The following is a 19,847-nucleotide window of genomic DNA, read 5'->3' on the forward strand; positions in this document are numbered from 1 at the left end:
TTAGTAATCTAAAAGTGGTTAAAAAATAAGCCCTCTCTAAACATCACTAGTACCATGTAACCTTTTATACTTGAGTAGTGGACTTATCTGAGGGTATGTCTTGGTGATCGTTGTCATACTTAGATACTCGTTAGGGCCCCTTATCAGAATTAAATACAGGTACCATGCCCTAGCCATATAATATATACTCAGTTCAGATCAGCTCAAAAATCAAGGTCGAAGGTCAAGGCCATAAGGTCCAAAGTTCAAATCTTGTTTATCCCTACACAGGAATGTACTAGCTCATATTAAATCTCTTCACTGGAGAACATTTTGTTATGACATAAAGTTTGTTAACATATCAACTGACCAAGTCCGGATCACAAGGTCAAAGGTCAAAGGGCAAAGGGGAAAGTTGGTTTGATTAAACAAAAAGTCAGCGGACAAAAGGTACAGGTCAAAGTCACTTTGTCCAAAGGTTAATGGAAATAACATTTCCGTTAGCTCAGGAAATATGGGGACGTGGAGGAAGGAAACAAGTTGTATATTTTGAGACCTACAGTGCTAGTGGACAGGATGTTTTTCATGATTCCTTCCTATTGCACAATACCACATAATATCGCTCCTAGACCTCTAATGGATGTATAAACCAAATAAGAAGGGTGTGGACTTACAAGCTTTTCAAAACTAACCCCCAAAATCTTTAAAGTGAGTTTTTGTGCCAAAAAAGTAAGTCCACTAAATGGTAAAATACCAAAATGCCAATTTTTTTCTGCATGATTTTGCCACAGCATCACTCCTGGATCTCTATGATATGAATGTATAAACCAAATTAGAAGGGTGATAGGTGTATACTTTTGGACTTGCCCCCAAAACTTTAAAGTGAATTTTGGTGCCAAAAAAGTTCAGTCCACAAAATGGTAAAATGCATGATTTTGCCATAACATCACTCCTAGACCACTAATGAATGTATAAACCAATTTAGAATGGCATGAGGTGTATACTTTTGGACTTACAAACTTTCCAAAAACTTACCCCAAAAACTTTAAAGTGGGTTATGCATGGTGCCAAAAAAGTTAAGTCCACAAAATGGTAAAATGCGAAAAAATCACATTTTTTTTTCTGCATGATTTTGTCATAACATCACTCCTAGACCACTAATGAATGTATTAACCAAATTAGAAGGGCATGATGTATATACTTTTGGACTTACAAGCTTTCCAAAAACTTACCCCAAACACTTTAAAGTTTTGGGGTGTGACGCCGATCCCGGGGTGACAGCATTAGCTCTCGGTTACTCGTAACCGGTGAGCTATAAACGATTCTTAGTATTAATATTTTGATGAAATATGGATGTGCAATAAAGTTAGGTTTGTTTTGATTATAAAGCCTTTGTTTTTCTGTCCATGGCAATCTTCAAACAAAGATCAACACCCTGGTGGGGAAGAGGAAATAATACTTTATTTATTCCAATAAACTCCCCTCAAACCTCCACCACTGAGGCTTAACATCTTTCAAAGTGAAAGTTTAAAACACGAACAAATCAAATGCTACCTCTACATGGTAAAGCAAGGATAAAAAGAAACACTTAATTTTAAAGATATTTCACTATTTATTTAACAATACAATAAAACAAACATGAAAACAAATATAAAATGTTTGATAATACTCAAAAAGATAAAATTGTCAGTAACAAAAATGTAATAATGGTGACCTATTAGTATTTAAATTAGCTGAAATACAATGAATTTTAGGGTTAAACTGTTATTATACATGTAAGACAACATACACGGAATTATGGGGTTAAACCATTATAAAACATGTAAGATGAAATACAATGAATTATGGGGTTAAACCATTATAATACATGTAAAATGAAATACAATGAATTATGGCGTTAAACCATTATAATACATGTAAAATGAAATACAATGAATTATGGGGTTAAACCATTATAATACAACTGTACATGTAAAATGAAATACAATGAATTACGGGGTTAAACCATTATAATACATGTAAGATGAAATACAATGAATTATGGGGTTACACCATTATAAAACATGTAAGATGAAATACAATGAATTACGGGGTTATACCGTTATAATACATGTACCTTTGTTTAAATGAAATACAATGAATTATGGGGTTAAACCGTTATAAAACAGTAAGACGATAAATACCTTGAATTAGGGGGTTAAACCATATGTATGATAAAATACAATGAGTTATATGGGGTTAAACCGGGATAAATTCATGTCTTTGTTACATGTAATTAAATACATATTTTAATAAATAGTAGACAAATATTTAGACTTCTGATCTTCATGCAAAACCTTATATACCTAACATCTTTTAAACTTAAAATTTTTTAAATAAGAATTGATAACAATGAGTTTTACAGTTATTGTAAATTATAATGTGATTTTGTCTGCAGATGAATTTTCATTGTCCACTGTATAAGCACCAAGAAGAATACAAAATGTCTGAACTAAATTAATCAACATTGTTTCTATTATAAGAAATACATATTTAAATTGTGCTATTATTATACAGTTACAATATTGTACACTGTACATGCAAGTTAACATTATACACATTTGTACATGTAATAATACAGTATTGCACATTTATGCAAATAAGTGATAGTCAAGGTCTTGACAAACATAATCCTTCTTGACAATATCATGAAAAATATTGTATTCATCTGATATCTCATAACACAGGAATAATAACAGAAAAAAAAATTCAAATTCAATTCTTGGAAACTGACAAAATGCTGTTAAGAAATCTGAACACATAAATAAAAGTATGTGACAACCATATCATACAACAGTATGTGACAACCATATCATACAACAGGTTGTGACAACCATATCATACAACAGTATGTGACAACCATATCATACAACAGTATGTGACAACCATATCATACAACAGTATGTGACAACCATATCATACAACAGTATGTGACAACCACATCATACAACAGTATGTGACAACCACATCATACAACAGTATGTGACAACCACATCATACAACAGTATGTGACAACCACATCATACAACAGTATGTGACAACCACATCATACAACAGTATGTGACAACCATATCATACAACAGTATGTGACAACCATATCATACAACAGTATGTGACAACCATATCATACAACAGTATGTGACAACCATATCATACAACAGTATGTTACAACCATATCATACAACAGTATGTGACAACCATATCATACAACAGGTTGTGGGGCCTTCTTACTTGGTGACCCTTTAACATGACAAGTCACAGCTGGTTGACGACATTTGTCAATATTATCACACCTTTAAAATGACAAGACACAGCTGGTTGACGACATTTGTCAATATTATCACACCTTTAAAATGACAAGACACAGCTGGTTGACGACATTGTCAATATTATCACACCTTTAACATGACAAGACACAGCTGGTTGACGACACTGTCAACATTATCACACAATCAAGTAAAGTTCAGTATAGTGTTATCACTTCACACACGTGACATTCAGCACACATATTATCATTACACAACTGATATTCAGTACAAACACACCACAGCATACCCCATCCACACGCACACACCTGTAACCCCCCCCCCCCCCCCCCCCACACACACACCCATCCACCCCCCCCCCACACACACCTAACCCCCCCCCCCCCCCACTCCCATCCACCCCCACCCCCCACACTCCCATCCACCCCCCCTCCACCCCCTCCAATCCGCCCCCTCCAACCCAACCCCCCAACCCCCCATACACACACACACACACACACACCGAGTTTCCTTGCCAACAGTGTCACTATCACTCCTCTGCCTCTCAACCCTTTATGCCTGTGATATACTGTAAACAGATTATATACATTTACTACCTTTTATATGTCACATTATCTACATGTATTGCACTCAGTGATACTCTTAATGCTGTTAAACCTTAAGAGTGATAACAAACTTCAATTCTCATAATTGAAGATGGCCACCTGTTGGCCTTTTTTTTCTTTTCTTTTTTCTTTTTTTTATCAAAAATATCTCGATTCAATTGGAACAACTAGGGATAAACGAGAACTAGCACATAAAGTTTGAGAAATATCCCTCCAGAACTTTTCAAGAAATAGATAACAGTTTTCAAATCTCAAAATTGTAGTGATACAACTGGTAGTTTAGGTTATAGATTCTGACCATAACTTAACTGAATAACTACATATACAGGACCTCACACAAGAATCCATTATATTATATGGATTTGTTCTTAAGACCTCCAACACTTCCTTCATATATCTGAACAGAGACAGTTTGGAGATTCTCTTAAGTCGCTCATATTAATATCACAGTTATTTCAATTACTACAGGTATAATATGTCTGGACTGTTCTATATGACACACCTGTACACATTCTCACCTGACTAAAGGTATAATATGTGTGGTCTGTTCTATATGACATACCTTGTGTGGTCTGTTCTATATGACATACCTGTACACATTCTCACCTGATCACTTCAAGGCTTAAACTAAGAAATTGCAAATTTCATGAAATAACACATTGACCTAAGAAAGATGTTATTGTCTGAAGTAAAACAAGAGATCCCAGAGGGATCTTGGCGCCCACCATTGAATGATCTTCATAGGTTCCATGTCAGATTGATCTTTTCTCTACTTTTCCCTTCATTTTACTAATCTGTGCAAATTGAGACATCCCTCCAGTACTTTTCAAACAAGGGAATCTTAGCTATATAAGAAATTTGAGATTTAACGATAATGGCTGTTTGTTTGCCAGGTTGTTTTCAGGACAGACTGGTCCAAAAATGCATAACGAGGCACCAAGGGGAACCTCCATATGAAATTTGAGAAAGATCCCTTCAGTACTTTCTCAGAAACAGCGATAACAAACTTCAATTGTCAAAATCCAAGATGGCTGCCTGTCGGCCATGTTATTTTCAGATTGGTCTCAAAACGCAATATGCATAACTAGGCACCAAGGGAAACTTACATATGAAATTTGAGAAAGATCCCTTAAATACTTTCTCAGAAATAGTGATAACAAACTTCAATTGTCAAAATCCAAGATGGCTGCCTGTCGGCCATGTTATTTTCAGATTGGTCTCAAAACACAATATGCATAACTAGGCACCAAGGGAAACTTACATATGAAATTTCAGAAAGATCCCTTAAATACTTTCTCAGAAATAGTGATAACAAACTTCAATTGTCAAAATCCAAGATGGCTGCCTGTCGGCCATGTTGTTTTCAGATTGGTCTCAAAACGCAATATGCATAACTAGGCACCAAGGGAAACTTACATATGAAATTTCAGAAAGATCCATTCAGTACTTTCTCAGAAATAGTGATAACAAACTTCAATTGTCAAAATCCAAGATGGCTGCCTGTCGGCCATGTTATTTTCAGATTGGTCTCAAAATGCAATATGCATAACTAGGCACCAGGGGAAACTTACATATGAAATTTCAGAAAGATCCCTTAAATATGTTCTCAGAAATAGTGATAAGAAACTTCAATTGTCAAAATCCAAGATGGCTGCCTGTCGGCCATGTTGTTTTCAGATTGGTCTCAAAACGCAATATGCATAACTAGGCACCAAGGGAAACTTACATATGAAATTTCAGAAAGATCCATTCAGTGCTTTCTCAGAAATAGTGATAACAAACTTCAATTGTCAAAATCCAAGATGGCTGCCTGTCGGCCATGTTGTTTTCTGATTGGTCTCAAAACGCAATATGCATAACTAGGCACCAAGGGAAACCTACATATGAAATTTCAGAAAGATCCCTTCAGTACTTTCTCAGAAATAGTGATAACAAACTTCAATTGTCAAAATCCAAGATGGCTGCCTGTCGGCCATGTTATTTTCAGATTGGTCTCAAAACGCAATATGCATAACTTGGCACCAAGGGAAACCTACATATAAAATTTCAGAAAGATCCATTCAGTACATTCTCAGAAATAGCGATAACAAACTTCAATTGTCAAAATCCAAGATGGCTGCCTGTCGGCCATGTTGTTTTCGGATTGGTCTCAAAACGCAACATGCATAACTAGGCACCAAGGGAAACCTACATATGAAATTTCAGAAAGATCCATTCAGTACTTTCTCAGAAATAGTGATAACAAACTTCAATTGTCAAAATCCAAGATGGCTGCCTGTCGGCCATGTTGTTTACCGATTGGTCTCAAATCGCAATATGCATAACTAGGCACCAAGGGGAACCTATATATGAAATTTGAGAAAGATCCCTTCAGTACTTTCTCAGAAATAGCGATAACAAACTTCAATTGTCAAAATCCAAGATGGCTGCCTGTCGGCCATGTTTTTATCCGATTGGTCTCAAAACGCAATATGCATAACTAGGCACCAAGGGGAACCTTCATATGAAATTTGAGAAAGATCCCTTCAGTACTTTCTCAGAAATAGCGATAACAAACTTCAATTGTCAAAATCCAAGATGGCTGCCTGTCGGCCATGTTGTTTTAAGATTGGTCTCAAAACGCAATATGCATAACTAAGCACCAAGGGGAACCTACATATGAAATTTGAGAAAGATCCCTTCAGTACTTTCTGAGAAATAGCGATAACAAGAATTGTTTACGGACGGAGGGACGGACGGACGGACGGACGGACGACGGACCACGGACGCAGGGCGATTTGAATAGCCCACCATCATCAAGATGGTGGGCTAAAAATACAAGGAATAAGAATAATTAAGCACTGCATGATACAGGTATCACAGAATCTGCACCTTTTCCTGAAAAAGAGACGATTATCGACCTCTTTGATCAGGCAACTTAACATGCCTTCCCTGCCTCTCCAGAGTTATGCTCTCACTGGCCTCCACAGTTATATATGGACTTTTCTTGGAATGGAGACACTGGCCTTTACAGTTATAGCATGCGCTCTTTCTAGAAAGCTTGAGGAGACAACCACCAGCCTCCACAGTTATGTAAGAGTACAATCTACTGCAGGAATGGACGTCTGCCTAGTCAGTTACGGAGCTCATGTCTTTGGACCTTTGAGGAAGGAAAAGAAGCTAGACATTTTAGAGGGCTGGTCCGTCCTCACACTTTTCACATCAAGGTACCGTCGCCTCTCTGTCACGTAATGCTTGGCTGACCGATCCCATGACATCCTCTCCGTCAACACCTACCGTATCAATCATAAACATTTATAATCAAACAAATGTTTATATTTCTCATGACTTGCGTCAAGCTAGATGTTTATAACTTCAAAAATATGTATTTCTCTAACATAAAAGGTTTTAATTATACAAGTTTTAAATGAAACAAAGACACGTATACTGTACTTGGTATATAGTTATAATCTCCAGGTTAATTTGTAAAACAGGCAAAGGCTGCTTACCTTATATGGGCCATGTGCGGGCGTGAACGATCGTTTAACAGCCATCATGACGACAGGTTTGGCGTCAACTGTCTCTGACATGCTGATACGTTCTACCCCAGAGAGATGCAGCACAACTTCCCCGGCAAAGTCATCCTGGCCAATGTGGTCATGGTCCATAACACTTAACAGGATGACTGCTCCTTGTGTGTTGAGGTATTCCTGAGGGATGTTTGGACTAAAACAATACATTACTACATTAATCCACGTAACTGTATAGTTACAGGTCAAACAATATTGACATCAAATATTCCTTTGATTTGTTTAATGCAAATTATAAGTAATAAAAGTTGAACAAGTTTAACCTCCATGAACCAAATATACATTTCTTGTAGGGTAGTGCCTTTGGACCAGTTATCTGGATGATGAAATACTAACGATATCTGAACACTGACATGATGGTCCTCAGTGTGAATACATATGTACAAGGTTTTGATGACGGCTACCCTATAGCCAAAACATCTCAACAACGCTTTCCAATGAATCGGACCATTAAATGAATCTCCGTGTTATGCTCAACGGTTTTATTTTTTTTATTCATTTTTTTCGAATTAATAAGGGAAAATGGATTCATTTAATGGATCTGACCATATCATCGCAAACTTACAATTGGAACGTGGCGTTGAAGACAGGGTTGAGCGTTTTCTCCACCACTCGTGTTTTCTGCGGCTTATGGTGACCAAACATGGTCTGTGGGAGGACACTGGTCAACACATAGGGATCACTGAGGCCGGATGGGTCCAAACCAGGCAAGTCGGTTGCTCTTATCACTGTAAACATTAGTAACACAGTCTGTAAACCCTAAATATAGGAGGACATATGTTATATCAACATAGTAATAAGAATTCATATGTGATTCTTAGGAATGCTACATGAGCTATGTATATAGTTTTAAAAAGTAACTAAACGAAATTGTCTACCTTTTAAAAAGTGATAAGAGTTATGTACCTTTAACAAAGTGCCAAGAGTTGTCTACCTTTTACAAAGTGTGACAAGAATTGTCTAACTTTTACAAAGTGATAAGAGTTGTCTACCTTTAACAAAGAGACAAGAGTTGTCTACCTTTAACAAAGAGACAAGAGTTGTCTACCTTTTACAAAGTGTGACAAGAATTGTCTACCTTTTACAAAGTGATAAGAGTTGTCTACCTTTAACAAATGATAAGAGTTGTCTACCTTTAACAAAGAGACAAGAGTTGTCTACCTTTAACAATGTGATAAGAGCTGTCTACCTTTAACAAAGAGACAAGAGTTGTCTACCTTTAACAATGTGATAAGAGTTGTCTACCTTTCACAAACAGAGTGATATTGCCTCTTGTCTCCTCTAGATATGCTGTCTTGAGAGCAAGATGGCCAAAGTATTCCACTGGTGTTTCCTGTATCATAAAATAAAAGACTTTGTAAATGACATCTTCTTCTTCAACATCATCCTGGTTAAACTGGCTCATTTTGGATTAGACCACAATAATGCAGTTGTCTCCACTTTCACCAGACTGAATTCTCATTTTTTTCATTACTTAATTTCTGAAACATGTATGCATGCTCCCATTTCCACTTTGATGGAAATTGAGGTGAATGCAAAACTGAAATAGAGCTCAAAACATTTATCAAATATAGGAGAAATTAATTTGATTGTTGCAGTTGAGACTCAATAACATTATAATGTTTGGTCCTAGCCTTAGAAGAACTTTCATGCAAAATATCATAATCTTATATAACTATTTTTTTTTTTATGTATGGATAAATTACATTTTGCAAACATTTTATCTCAAATAAAAACCTTCAATCTAGAGATTGAGACCAAAATATTTGAAGTCCAATTTATGTTAAAATTTGAAGTGACAAAAAAAAAATAGATTGTTCCAATACACTGTATTACGTAGCTAGTAATTTTTTCAATTTTTTATGTTGACAGTTTTTATACTTACAATGTTGTCAGCCAATGACTTCAGGTAGGATAACATCAGCTCCTCTGTAGACATACAATTGATATCAATCCTCTGTTTAAGTAATTCAAAATGAACAGAATCAATCTTGCCATCTTCACAGCCGCCACGAACAAAATAGGATGTCAAAGCTCGTACATGCTGAAAAAACAAATCACTGCAATGTCAGCTTTGTATGTAACCTACAAATCTATCTAGAACAAATATTGTATCAAATGTTCTGATCCTTCTTTATGTTATAGAAAATAATTTTGTTAACAAAATACATGAACTTTATAATCAAAATCATTTTGACCTTTGTACATTTTTCTGCAACATTATTGGGTATTTAGTGACAAAATAAATTTAACTGAAATAAACATTTTTTCCTCCTTACTGTGATTTTCACCTGAGGAAGGGGACGATGACACTGTAACCAATGTCCTCTCACTTACCTGTTTCATCTGCTGATAATACTCTGGTCTTTTCTGTCAATGAGAGAAATAAAAAAATAATTTATGATAAATCAACTTACACCCCATCAGATGAGTAAGACCATTTATAAATAAAGTAAGATGTCTAATTCACCTTTCAAATCAAACTTCATTTTCGTGTACAAATAGTGGTAAGCATGGTTTAAAAAGGATGAGGAATTGTTTTGAAATTTCTTTTAAAATATAATTACATTTCATGAAAGTTTTTTTTTTTTTACTTATCTTATTGATATCTTACATTGGTGGTAAATAAGAAAATAATTGGTTTAAAGTTGTTAAAAGATACAGAGAATTAAGCTTGATTCTACCATGTTTGCTATGTAACGCCAGTTTTGATTGGTTTAAAACCATGTATTATTTTCCAATAACCCATGCTCGTGCCAATAATACATGGTCGTGAGTCACGGCTGTTACAATTTTATATATCTAATATTCACCCGTTTTATAAAAGGTTACTATAGCCGAGTGGGCTAATGGGTTAGTCTTTCAATAAGTTTTTATCACGACGTGAGTTCGAATCCTACGGAGGTCCCCCTTTTTTTTATCCTTTTTTTTTAAATTTTCAAAATCAATGCCATATGATAGATGCTCTTATCGTAGTACTGTATTGCCTGTATATTTCATCAACAAATAATGCAATATTCAAGAAATAAATTACAAGGTTTTCTCAGGGTTTCTTTGCTGTTTTTCTATTAGAAAGAGGTCGATCTCAGAACTAAACAGAACATGGTAGAATAGAAATAATCAACTTTGACTCCTGTATTGTTGCAGGATATGCAACTCGGACTCGGATATTTTGCAATTTTAATTAATAACTCAGGTCTGCGGCCTTCGTTATTAATTTAATTGCAAAATATCCTCGTCCTCGTTGTATATCCTGCAACAATACACGAATCATCGTTAATTATTTCTTAAATAAGACACTGAAGATAAATACATGTCCATCCAGTTTAATCAAAGGCTCTGGTACATAATTAAGCAAATTTATGCAAGACAACAGGTACAAATAATAACTGATTATCACAACACCTACCCCAACTTGTAGCTGTTGGTCCAGTAGGTTAACTACGGTATCCCAAAGTTGGAGGATCATCCTTGGGAAGATCGATGAGATCAGACGATCATGTAGTGTCCTCAGATTGGTCGATAAATAGCCAATCAACTGGTCCACTGACTTCAGAAAAAAAAATTCACCAATCAGATTTGTCAGACAAGAATTTGAAAAATTGAATGCTTTTAAAGACAGGATATAAAGTTATTCACAAACATTATTGTTAATTAACACTCTTTCCTGTTTTCAAAAGTGTATATTTCAAAATCCATGAACTTTTTAAAATTTTGATTCAACATATACACTTCATATCATACATGTATTTCATTGTTTTTGAGATATACAAATAAATTCAATATAAATCCATTGTTAGACCCTCAGACACCCAACATGAACTTACTGATGCCTTCTCTGGATGTTGGATGGTAAAAACTTCCATATATCGAGCAATATCCACTTTCATTTTCTCCATAATTTGCTGTAAAAGGAGAGAACTCTTCAATATGATCTCTTTGTTGGCCGTGTCCATAAGCCTCTTTAGTGTTGATAGGGCTTGATTGCCAACATCATCATTTTCATATCGAGTGGATATCAGCATGACAATTGAGTCCCAGTCCAGGAGCTGTGGCAGCTCGGTAAGATACTGACGGACATGTTCAATGTTGTTCAGAGTGATACAGAGCTACAACACAAACAAAGACTTGTTACAAACGGTAGGATAACCACTGAAATTCTAAAAAAAACATTGACTGATAATTATCTGTTTGAAAATCAGATCAAAACGGAAATAATATTTTTTTTTTTTTTTTTTTTAAATGGTGTTAGTCCTGTATTTTCAGTAAAATGGGTAGCCCATATGGTATAATTATAATGGGCTCTCTGTACATAAAAAAATTCTACAATTAAATCTATAAATAGACTTGTAAAATATATCACATACCCTGGTGATTATAAATAACTTACCCGTTCTGTCACATCAAACTGTTCTAAAGAGTCGTCATAGTAACAGTTTCTCTCCAAAATGGAATGTATTTTTTCTCCGTACATGCGAGCACCATCACAAATCAACTAAAATGTAGGATAGAAAATTTACTTAATATTTTTGAGTATTATTTATTGAATGGTTATTCCACTCATTAACTACAATGTAGGAATGAAAACATCGTTCCTTATCTAATCTTCATTCAACTGATTGAGCTTAAAGTAAAAAAGAAAATTAAATTCTTCATTCTTAAATTCGAAATTGAATGTTCACATGAAATAGAAAAAATTGTTTTAGGAAGACAAAAAAACCCATTAAGACTATGAATATGAGAAGTAGACACCATCCCATGTACACTTACATCAGTGATCTTAGTCACGCCCATCAACGCCGAGTCTGGGTCATGGAAATCGATCTGACGCCATTCTTCTGTTATCTGAAATCATTGAAATATTCATACTGAAACATAGTATGTATACACGTTGATATAATACTCTATATTAAACTGAAAAAAGCCAGTTAACTATTTTACTTTTAAACAGATTCTGTCAAACAGTTCTAGTCCCCAGGCCTCTACTGTGAAAATCAAAATGATCAAATATAATTTTTACTCACTAATAAAGAAATATTACTCACCTTGGCAAAACATGAAAGAACATCTACTGAAGAATTTGAAAATTTCACAAGAGATGTTACAACGACCACCTGCAAGCAAAAAATAGCAATTTCTAATTTTTCATTTTAATTATCAAATTGAATATTAATTCAAAAGATTTGTAATGCATGCTTTGTTAAAAATCAAATGGAAAATTTTATACTTAATTTTATGAAATTTGGTGAATTAACTTAAAAAGATAAATCATGACACAAAAACAATGGTGTATACACCCAAAGATATTAACTATTTACTTCTGTTGAACACATTTACAGATCATGTAGAAAATATTGAACATTATACATTTTTGACAGTCACAACGAAATTTATAAAACTAAAGTCAGTATGTCCATAAGACAAATAATAAATCTATAACTATAACATACATCTTTGTCGATCTCCAAGGCACGTTCTATGCGGTTGGTACACTCTGTCCTGAAGGTCTGTACCCAGAACACCAGGGCTTCCTGGTACCAATGCTGGTAGTGTGATATAGACAGACGGAACACGTCCCTGTAAACACCAGCCATCATAATCATTAATGGTATATATACCCCCTCCAATCCTTACTATAAAACACTGTAAACACCAGCCATCATAATCATTAATGGTAAACATACCCCCTCCAATCCTTACTATAAAACACTGTAAACACCAGCCATCATAATCATTAATGGTATATATACCCCCTCCAATCCTTACTATAAAACACTGTAAACACCAGCCATCATAATCATTAATGGTAAACATACTCCCTCCAATCCTTACCATAAACACGTCCCTGTAAACACCAGCCATCATAATCATTAATGGTAAACATACCCCCTCCAATCCTTACCATAAACACGTCCCTGTAAACACCAGCCATCATAATCATTAATGGTAAATATACCCCCTCCAATCCTTACCATAAACACGTCCCTGTAAACACCAGCCATCGTAATCATTAATGGTAAACATACCCCTCCAATCCTTACCATAAAACACTGTAAACACCAGCCATCATAATCATTAATGGTAAACATACCCCCTCCAATCCTTACCATAAAACACTGTAAACACCAGCCATCATAATCATTAATGGTAAATATACCCCCTCCAATCCTTACCATAAAACACTGTAAACATTAGCCATCATAATCATTAATGGTAAACATACTCCCTCCAATCCTTACCATAAAACACTGTAAACACCAGCCATCATAATCATTAATGGTAAATATACCCCCTCCAATCCTTACCATAAAACACTGTAAACATTAGCCATCATAATCATTAATGGTAAACATACTCCCTCCAATCCTTACCATAAAACACTGTAAACATTAGCCATCATAATCATTAATGGTAAACATACTCCCTCCAATCCTTACCATAAACCACTGTAAACACCAGCCATCATAATCATTAATGGTAAATATACCCCCTCCAATCCTTACCATAAACACTGTAAACATTAGCCATCATAATCATTAATGGTATATATACCCCCTCCAATCCTTACCATAAAACACTGTAAACACCAGCCATCATAATCATTAATGGTAAACATACCCCCTCCAATCCTTACCATAAAACACTGTAAACATTAGCCATCATAATCATTAATGGTAAACATACTCCCTCCAATCCTTACCATAAAACACTGTAAACATTAGCCATCATAATCATTAATGGTAAACATACTCCCTCCAATCCTTACCATAAACCACTGTAAACACCAGCCATCATAATCATTAATGGTAAATATACCCCCTCCAATCCTTACCATAAACACTGTAAACATTAGCCATCATAATCATTAATGGTATATATACCCCTCCAATCCTTACCATAAACCACTGTAAACACCAGCCATCACTGATCAACACACTCAGTTACATTGTTGAGAATGTTAACTCCACCCCAACAACATACTCCCTCCAATCCTTACCATAAAACTGATTCATGCTCATCCTTAATATTTCAATTTCGGAAATACTCAACACACTATCCGACTTCACCAATATTCTTGCTGCTGGATGTCTTCGGCAGTATGCTTCAGTGAGATAGCACTTTAAATCGGCAAAAGTTCCGGCCTATCACAAGGAGACTTAACACGAACATACCGCAGCCTCCCAAAACACACATACGCACTCCCCACACGCATACATGTTGCACGCATGGGAGCTAGGCCGTCCTTAAATGACCTTAGATGTTAATAGGACGTTAAACAAAATAAACCAAACCAAACCAAATCCCTTGAACCCCACCATAAAGTTTGGAATATGGAAGAGATTCCATCCATCCCCAACCATTTCAATTCTGGGAATATATAATATAACTTCCTTCCCTTCAAATGTAGAATACCAAACTGTCCATGTACGTACCGGCGACTGATGTTGTCACGGATGATATTATAGAACTTCCTGACGGCGAAGTATACCCTCAGAGAGAGGCGACTACTAGCAGTGACGTTAACTGGAAAGTTGTGGTATCGTCTCTGGTACCTGTCCATCTCCATCATCAGTTCCTTCATCACTGGACTTATCTGTAAAACAGTTAAAATTAGTATCACCAGTTATATAGCAGATTCATCTGTATAGGCGTATCTGTCATACTAATTCTATAGCAAGGCACACCAAACAGGTATTTTTATACCTTAAACTGGAATCATTTTTGAAAAAAACTCATCTATCACACAGCCTATCTTTATTGTCAAATTCTGATGTCCAGTTAAAATGTGCAAAGTAATATCAGCCAATATATATTTCTTATTTAATATTTTGAATAGATCTGGAGAATATATCTGAATATCAATTTTTTTTAAAAACTCAACAACAACAAAAAAAATGACAGAAACATTGTACTTACCTTTTTCTCCACAGCGAATGACACTACCCTGTAGTAAATGATGCCCAGCGCTGTGAAGAGTGTCTTGACCACCCCCATGGAGTTAAGGTGAGAGGACACACTATTGACCAGCTCTCCGAGGGCGGTCAGTTCAGGAATAACTGAATCCTTAACAAGATCATGCTTCTTTATAGCAGCCACTTTGACGTCCATCCAATCATCCACATCCTCCTGTAATTGTACAGTGTCAACAATATACATCCAGCTAAACCAAATTCATGAAACACAAGTCTTCTCTCACGAGTTTGTTTTACAAATTTACATTTTATTTATTTTATCAAATCTCCAAGGTTACGGCGTACCTGAAGTTTTTTAAGGACTTTGGCGGTGAGGTTGTTCAATGGTGCTGACTTTGTCTCCCAAAGGTCAAGTTCCACAAGCTGTATTACTATCCTGGTAACAGAAAAAATGTTATTTCTTTAAAACACCTGCCACAACTTTTACAATAACAGTTTTGTGAGTGTTGAAATAATCATCATGTACAATGACACTTTCAAAAAAGAGTTCACATATCTCATAACTACAGATACAATATATCATGTAACTTAATGACTATGAAGATATCTTCTTTTCAATCATTCAAAGACACTTATGATACTTAATTTTGAGTTTGAATTAATTCTTTTGATCAATTTATCAAAGTTGGTCTTGTCTATAAACTCCTATCCACTACATACCCTAACTTGGCCTTGAGTATGTTGATGTTGTCTAGCGAGGGAGGAAACAGGACTGGCAGTTCCTCTAGGTGGTCCGATACCCAGGTGATATACTTGGAGGCAGCTTTCCTGTACATAGAGATCTGTAACAAAAAATACATCCTCTGTCATACAAATACACTATGCACTGTACAATTAACTATTAAAAACAACAGCTTGTTGATATGTCATTATTAAATTATATATTTTATAATTCTTTTTCCAAAACATTATGTTAAGATACAATACAGACATCCATTAGGTTTAGAAAGATAAAATCAATGTTGATCTTAACATAGTGAATTTTCAGGGGAGTATCTGATTTTCTTTTTGTTTTTTTTTCAGCAATTTTTTTTCTAAATGTTCAATCAAGAGGAGACCATGCACACAGTTTACTGAGCTATTTGATGTATATTTTTTCTGTGGACAAGGTATTGTTGTTTTTTATCAAGAATAGGTAAAATCAACCAACAGCCACCTCTGCATCTGTGAGTGGCATCTTCTGAGTGACTGTAGACACATCTAACTGCTGGGTGACCCAGGTCATCTGAAGGTCATGGATGGCCGTGGTAAGGGCATGGTCAGTGTGGACAATATCTTCATTAGTTGTTGTCCACTCCAGCAGGACAATCACATGTCTGGAACAAATAGTTTTAAAAATCTATACAAAAAAATTCTAAAAAATCCTAACAATGTATGATAAATCTTATGTTTAGGATAAGAAAGAATCTGGAATTGATGACAAGTGACTTTTTAACACAATTTATCTATAATGGAAGACTTACACAACAGCCTGGGACAGTTTGCCAATTTTGTGTGAAATTGCAAAGCTGTCCAGAATTCGTCTCTCCTTGGCTGGTAAATGGGCTTCCATTGATGTTCCTGTCTCCTGAAAAAATACATTAGATACATGTAATCAAAATTGTCAGAGAATTAGCACAGTGAGAAACAGCAAACATAAAACAATAAAAATACATATCAATGACTTAATTATGCAATAAAAAATTACAGCAAAGGCATGCATGTACTGTACAGGCTAATACATGTACATATAAATGCACAAGTTTTGTGAGCTAATTGCTAATGAAATCCTGTGATAAACAAGAGATCCCAGAGGGATCTTGGCGCCCACCATTGAATGATCTTTATATGTTCCATGTCAGATTGATCTTCTCTTTATTTTTCCCTTCCTCTTACTAATCTGAGTAAATTTAGAAACATCCCTCCAGTACTTTACAAGGGGAACTTATATATGAAATTTGAGATTTAGCAATAATGGCTGTCTGTCGACCATGTCGTTTTCAGATTGGTCCCAAAATGCAATACGACGGACCAAGGGGAACCTACACAGGAAATTTGAGAAAGATTCATTAAGTACCTTCTGTGAAATAGCGATAACAAACTTCAATTGTCAAAATCCAAGATGGCTGCTTGTCAGCCATATTGTTTTCAGATTGATTCCAAAATGCAATATGCATAACTAGGCGCCAAGGGGAACCTTCATATGAAATTTGAGAAAGATACCTTCAGTACTTTCTGAGAAATATTGATAACAAACTTCAATCGTCAAAATCCAAGATGGCTGTCTGTCGGCCATGTTGTTATCCGACTGGTCCCAAAATGTAATATGCATAACTGCAGACCAAGGGGAACCTACCTCTGAAATTTGAGAAAGATCCCTTTGGTACTTTCTGAGAAATAGTGATAACAAACTTCAATTGTCAAAATCCAAGATGGCTGCCTGTCGGCCATGTTGTTTTCCGACTGGTTCCAAAATGAAATGCTGTATATGACCAAATAAGGGTGCACGGTGCGGGTAATTGAAAATTATTAAAATTATTAAAAATTTTTATTCTGAAGTTTTATGAAACAGACTATATGTATCTTATAGGAGAATACCCAAGGCTGTGGAAACGGTAAAATATTCAGTCATAAAAATATTCCAGATGAGGATATCTATTCATTATCATGAATTAAGCTTAAACATCACTTGAATATTCCTGTAAACTTTAACAGAGAACAGGTGTTCCACCATTTATGTTCAAATGGAACTCTTTTGTGTTCTATTTATAGACACAGGTGATTTCCAAGATCATTTCGGACATCGTTTTCTTTGACCTAATAATTGAGTTACACTGTCTTTTAATAGCTTTCTGTGACTTAATTGGGTGAACACATAAAGTAGCAAAACATTTCACATGTGTTATTATTTTTGAACACCATTTTGACACTCAGTCAAAGATTTTTTTCTTGGGGGGAAAAAGGTAGGGGTGCCCTTATTAGGTCAAATACAGTATGCTTCGCCTGCAGCACTTATACATCATACAGTTACAGGTAGTTGTGTGATGTCAGTGTTAGAGTTACCTACCTTGGCTGACTTTGCCGTATGTTCGTAGATCTGTTGTGTGATGTCAGTGTTAGAGTTACCTACCTTGGCTGACTTTGCCGTATGTTCATAGATCTGTTGTGTGATGTCAGTGTTAGAGTTACCTACCTTGGCTGACTTTGCCGTATGTTCATAGATCTGTTGTGTGGCCTGGTAATAGTCCTCTACAGAGAAAAACTCCTCCGCCTCACATTCACTTTCCTGTAACATACCACAAAGTTAAATTAATGTGCCATCTTCCAATATCATAACCACCTAATACTCGATCCACTTCAAGCCAACCTAATACACCATGTGCCACCTATGCCGCTCTAATCCACCCTATGCCACTCAAATCCACCATATGCCGCTCTAATCCATCATATGCCGCCTACTTATACACCATCCTAATCCACCATATGCCATGCTAATCCACCATATGCCACCTACACCATCCTAATCCACCCTATGCCATGCCAATCCACCATATGCCACGCTAATCCACCATATGCCACCTACACCATCCTAATCCACCATATGCTGCCCTTTGCCATGCCAATCAACCATATGCCACCCTATGCCATGCCAATCAACCATATGCCACCCTATGCCATGCCAATCAACCATATGCCACCCTATGCCATGCCAATCCACCATATGCCACCCCATGCAATGCCAATATGCCATATGCCACCAACATCATCCTAATCCTCCTTATGCCACCCTAATCTTCTATATACCACTCTGTGTCAGTCTAATTCATTAAGTGCTCACCATTCTGTGAGAGATGTCAAGCTTCAGTCTAATGCGGCCGGCAGACTTGGATTTTCCTGACAGAGGGTGTATATCCCACCACCAATCGCAGCCATGAGCTGGAATATCCTGTAAACCATAAACATATATATACATAGAGAGATACAATAAAAGTTTGTTCAATGAAATGTTAATTGATATATTTTGTTATGATGCATACATGCCATATTTTTTAGTGACCAATAAGTGATATTGGTGATTATTGTAAGAGATTTTGGTTCTCTGGGAAGTTTGCATTTGGCATGAATACTTTTCAATTTTTTCGAGTTTCTTTTTTTTTTAACTTAAATTGAATTTTCACGAAGTTTTAACTTAAAATTGGCATAGATACGAATTAACAGTATCTAATCACATAAAAAGACTCATTAGGAACGAGGCTAATGACAGATCCGAAATGGAAATCACCACCCACCCTCACTGGTATGACTACTCGCCCCCAGCAGCCATCATGATGTTTGTTGTGGTCAGCCATCTGTCTAATTAACCGGAACAGGGTTGTTACATTACTGAAAATACAGTGATAACTTCATTAAACTTCATGTATTTCAGTATTTCTTCAT

The 19,847-nt window shown here is 35.8% G+C and overlaps 1 protein-coding gene and 1 long non-coding RNA gene across 5 annotated transcripts in view; both read right to left on the reverse strand.

The window, feature by feature from the left end:
• Nucleotides 1-1,418: 1,418 nt before the first annotated feature.
• Nucleotides 1,419-3,583, reverse strand: LOC117333063. The gene is made up of 2 exons (XR_004533821.1): nt 3,312-3,583; nt 1,419-3,258 (listed from the first exon to the last, which is right to left on the reverse strand). It is a non-coding gene; the product is annotated as an uncharacterized LOC117333063 (long non-coding RNA).
• A 3,118-nt stretch (nt 3,584-6,701) lies between these two features.
• LOC117333064 (protein unc-13 homolog D-like) overlaps nt 6,702-19,847 on the reverse strand; it is a 43,546-nt gene continuing 30,400 nt past the window's right edge. For all 4 annotated transcript variants that reach the window (XM_033892187.1, XM_033892190.1, XM_033892186.1 and 1 more), the window contains exons 7-27: nt 19,700-19,793; nt 19,249-19,356; nt 18,604-18,696; nt 16,895-16,998; nt 16,588-16,747; nt 16,092-16,213; nt 15,717-15,807; nt 15,376-15,585; nt 14,892-15,052; nt 12,909-13,035; nt 12,504-12,572; nt 12,229-12,303; nt 11,849-11,953; nt 11,286-11,567; nt 10,868-11,008; nt 9,796-9,828; nt 9,344-9,502; nt 8,704-8,791; nt 8,024-8,186; nt 7,378-7,594; nt 6,702-7,161 (exon numbers count right to left, since the gene is read on the reverse strand). In XM_033892187.1, the coding sequence (XP_033748078.1) occupies nt 7,015-7,161; nt 7,378-7,594; nt 8,024-8,186; nt 8,704-8,791; nt 9,344-9,502; nt 9,796-9,828; nt 10,868-11,008; nt 11,286-11,567; nt 11,849-11,953; nt 12,229-12,303; nt 12,504-12,572; nt 12,909-13,035; nt 14,892-15,052; nt 15,376-15,585; nt 15,717-15,807; nt 16,092-16,213; nt 16,588-16,747; nt 16,895-16,998; nt 18,604-18,696; nt 19,249-19,356; nt 19,700-19,793 (2,749 nt within the window). In that variant the 3' untranslated portion in view covers nt 6,702-7,014. The remainder of the gene's footprint in view (nt 7,162-7,377; nt 7,595-8,023; nt 8,187-8,703; nt 8,792-9,343; nt 9,503-9,795; nt 9,829-10,867; nt 11,009-11,285; nt 11,568-11,848; nt 11,954-12,228; nt 12,304-12,503; nt 12,573-12,908; nt 13,036-14,891; nt 15,053-15,375; nt 15,586-15,716; nt 15,808-16,091; nt 16,214-16,587; nt 16,748-16,894; nt 16,999-18,603; nt 18,697-19,248; nt 19,357-19,699; nt 19,794-19,847) is intronic.

This window comes from Pecten maximus, chromosome 8 (genome assembly GCF_902652985.1).
Source record: "Pecten maximus chromosome 8, xPecMax1.1, whole genome shotgun sequence".
In the NCBI taxonomy this organism is placed as follows: Eukaryota; Metazoa; Mollusca; class Bivalvia; order Pectinida; family Pectinidae; genus Pecten; species Pecten maximus.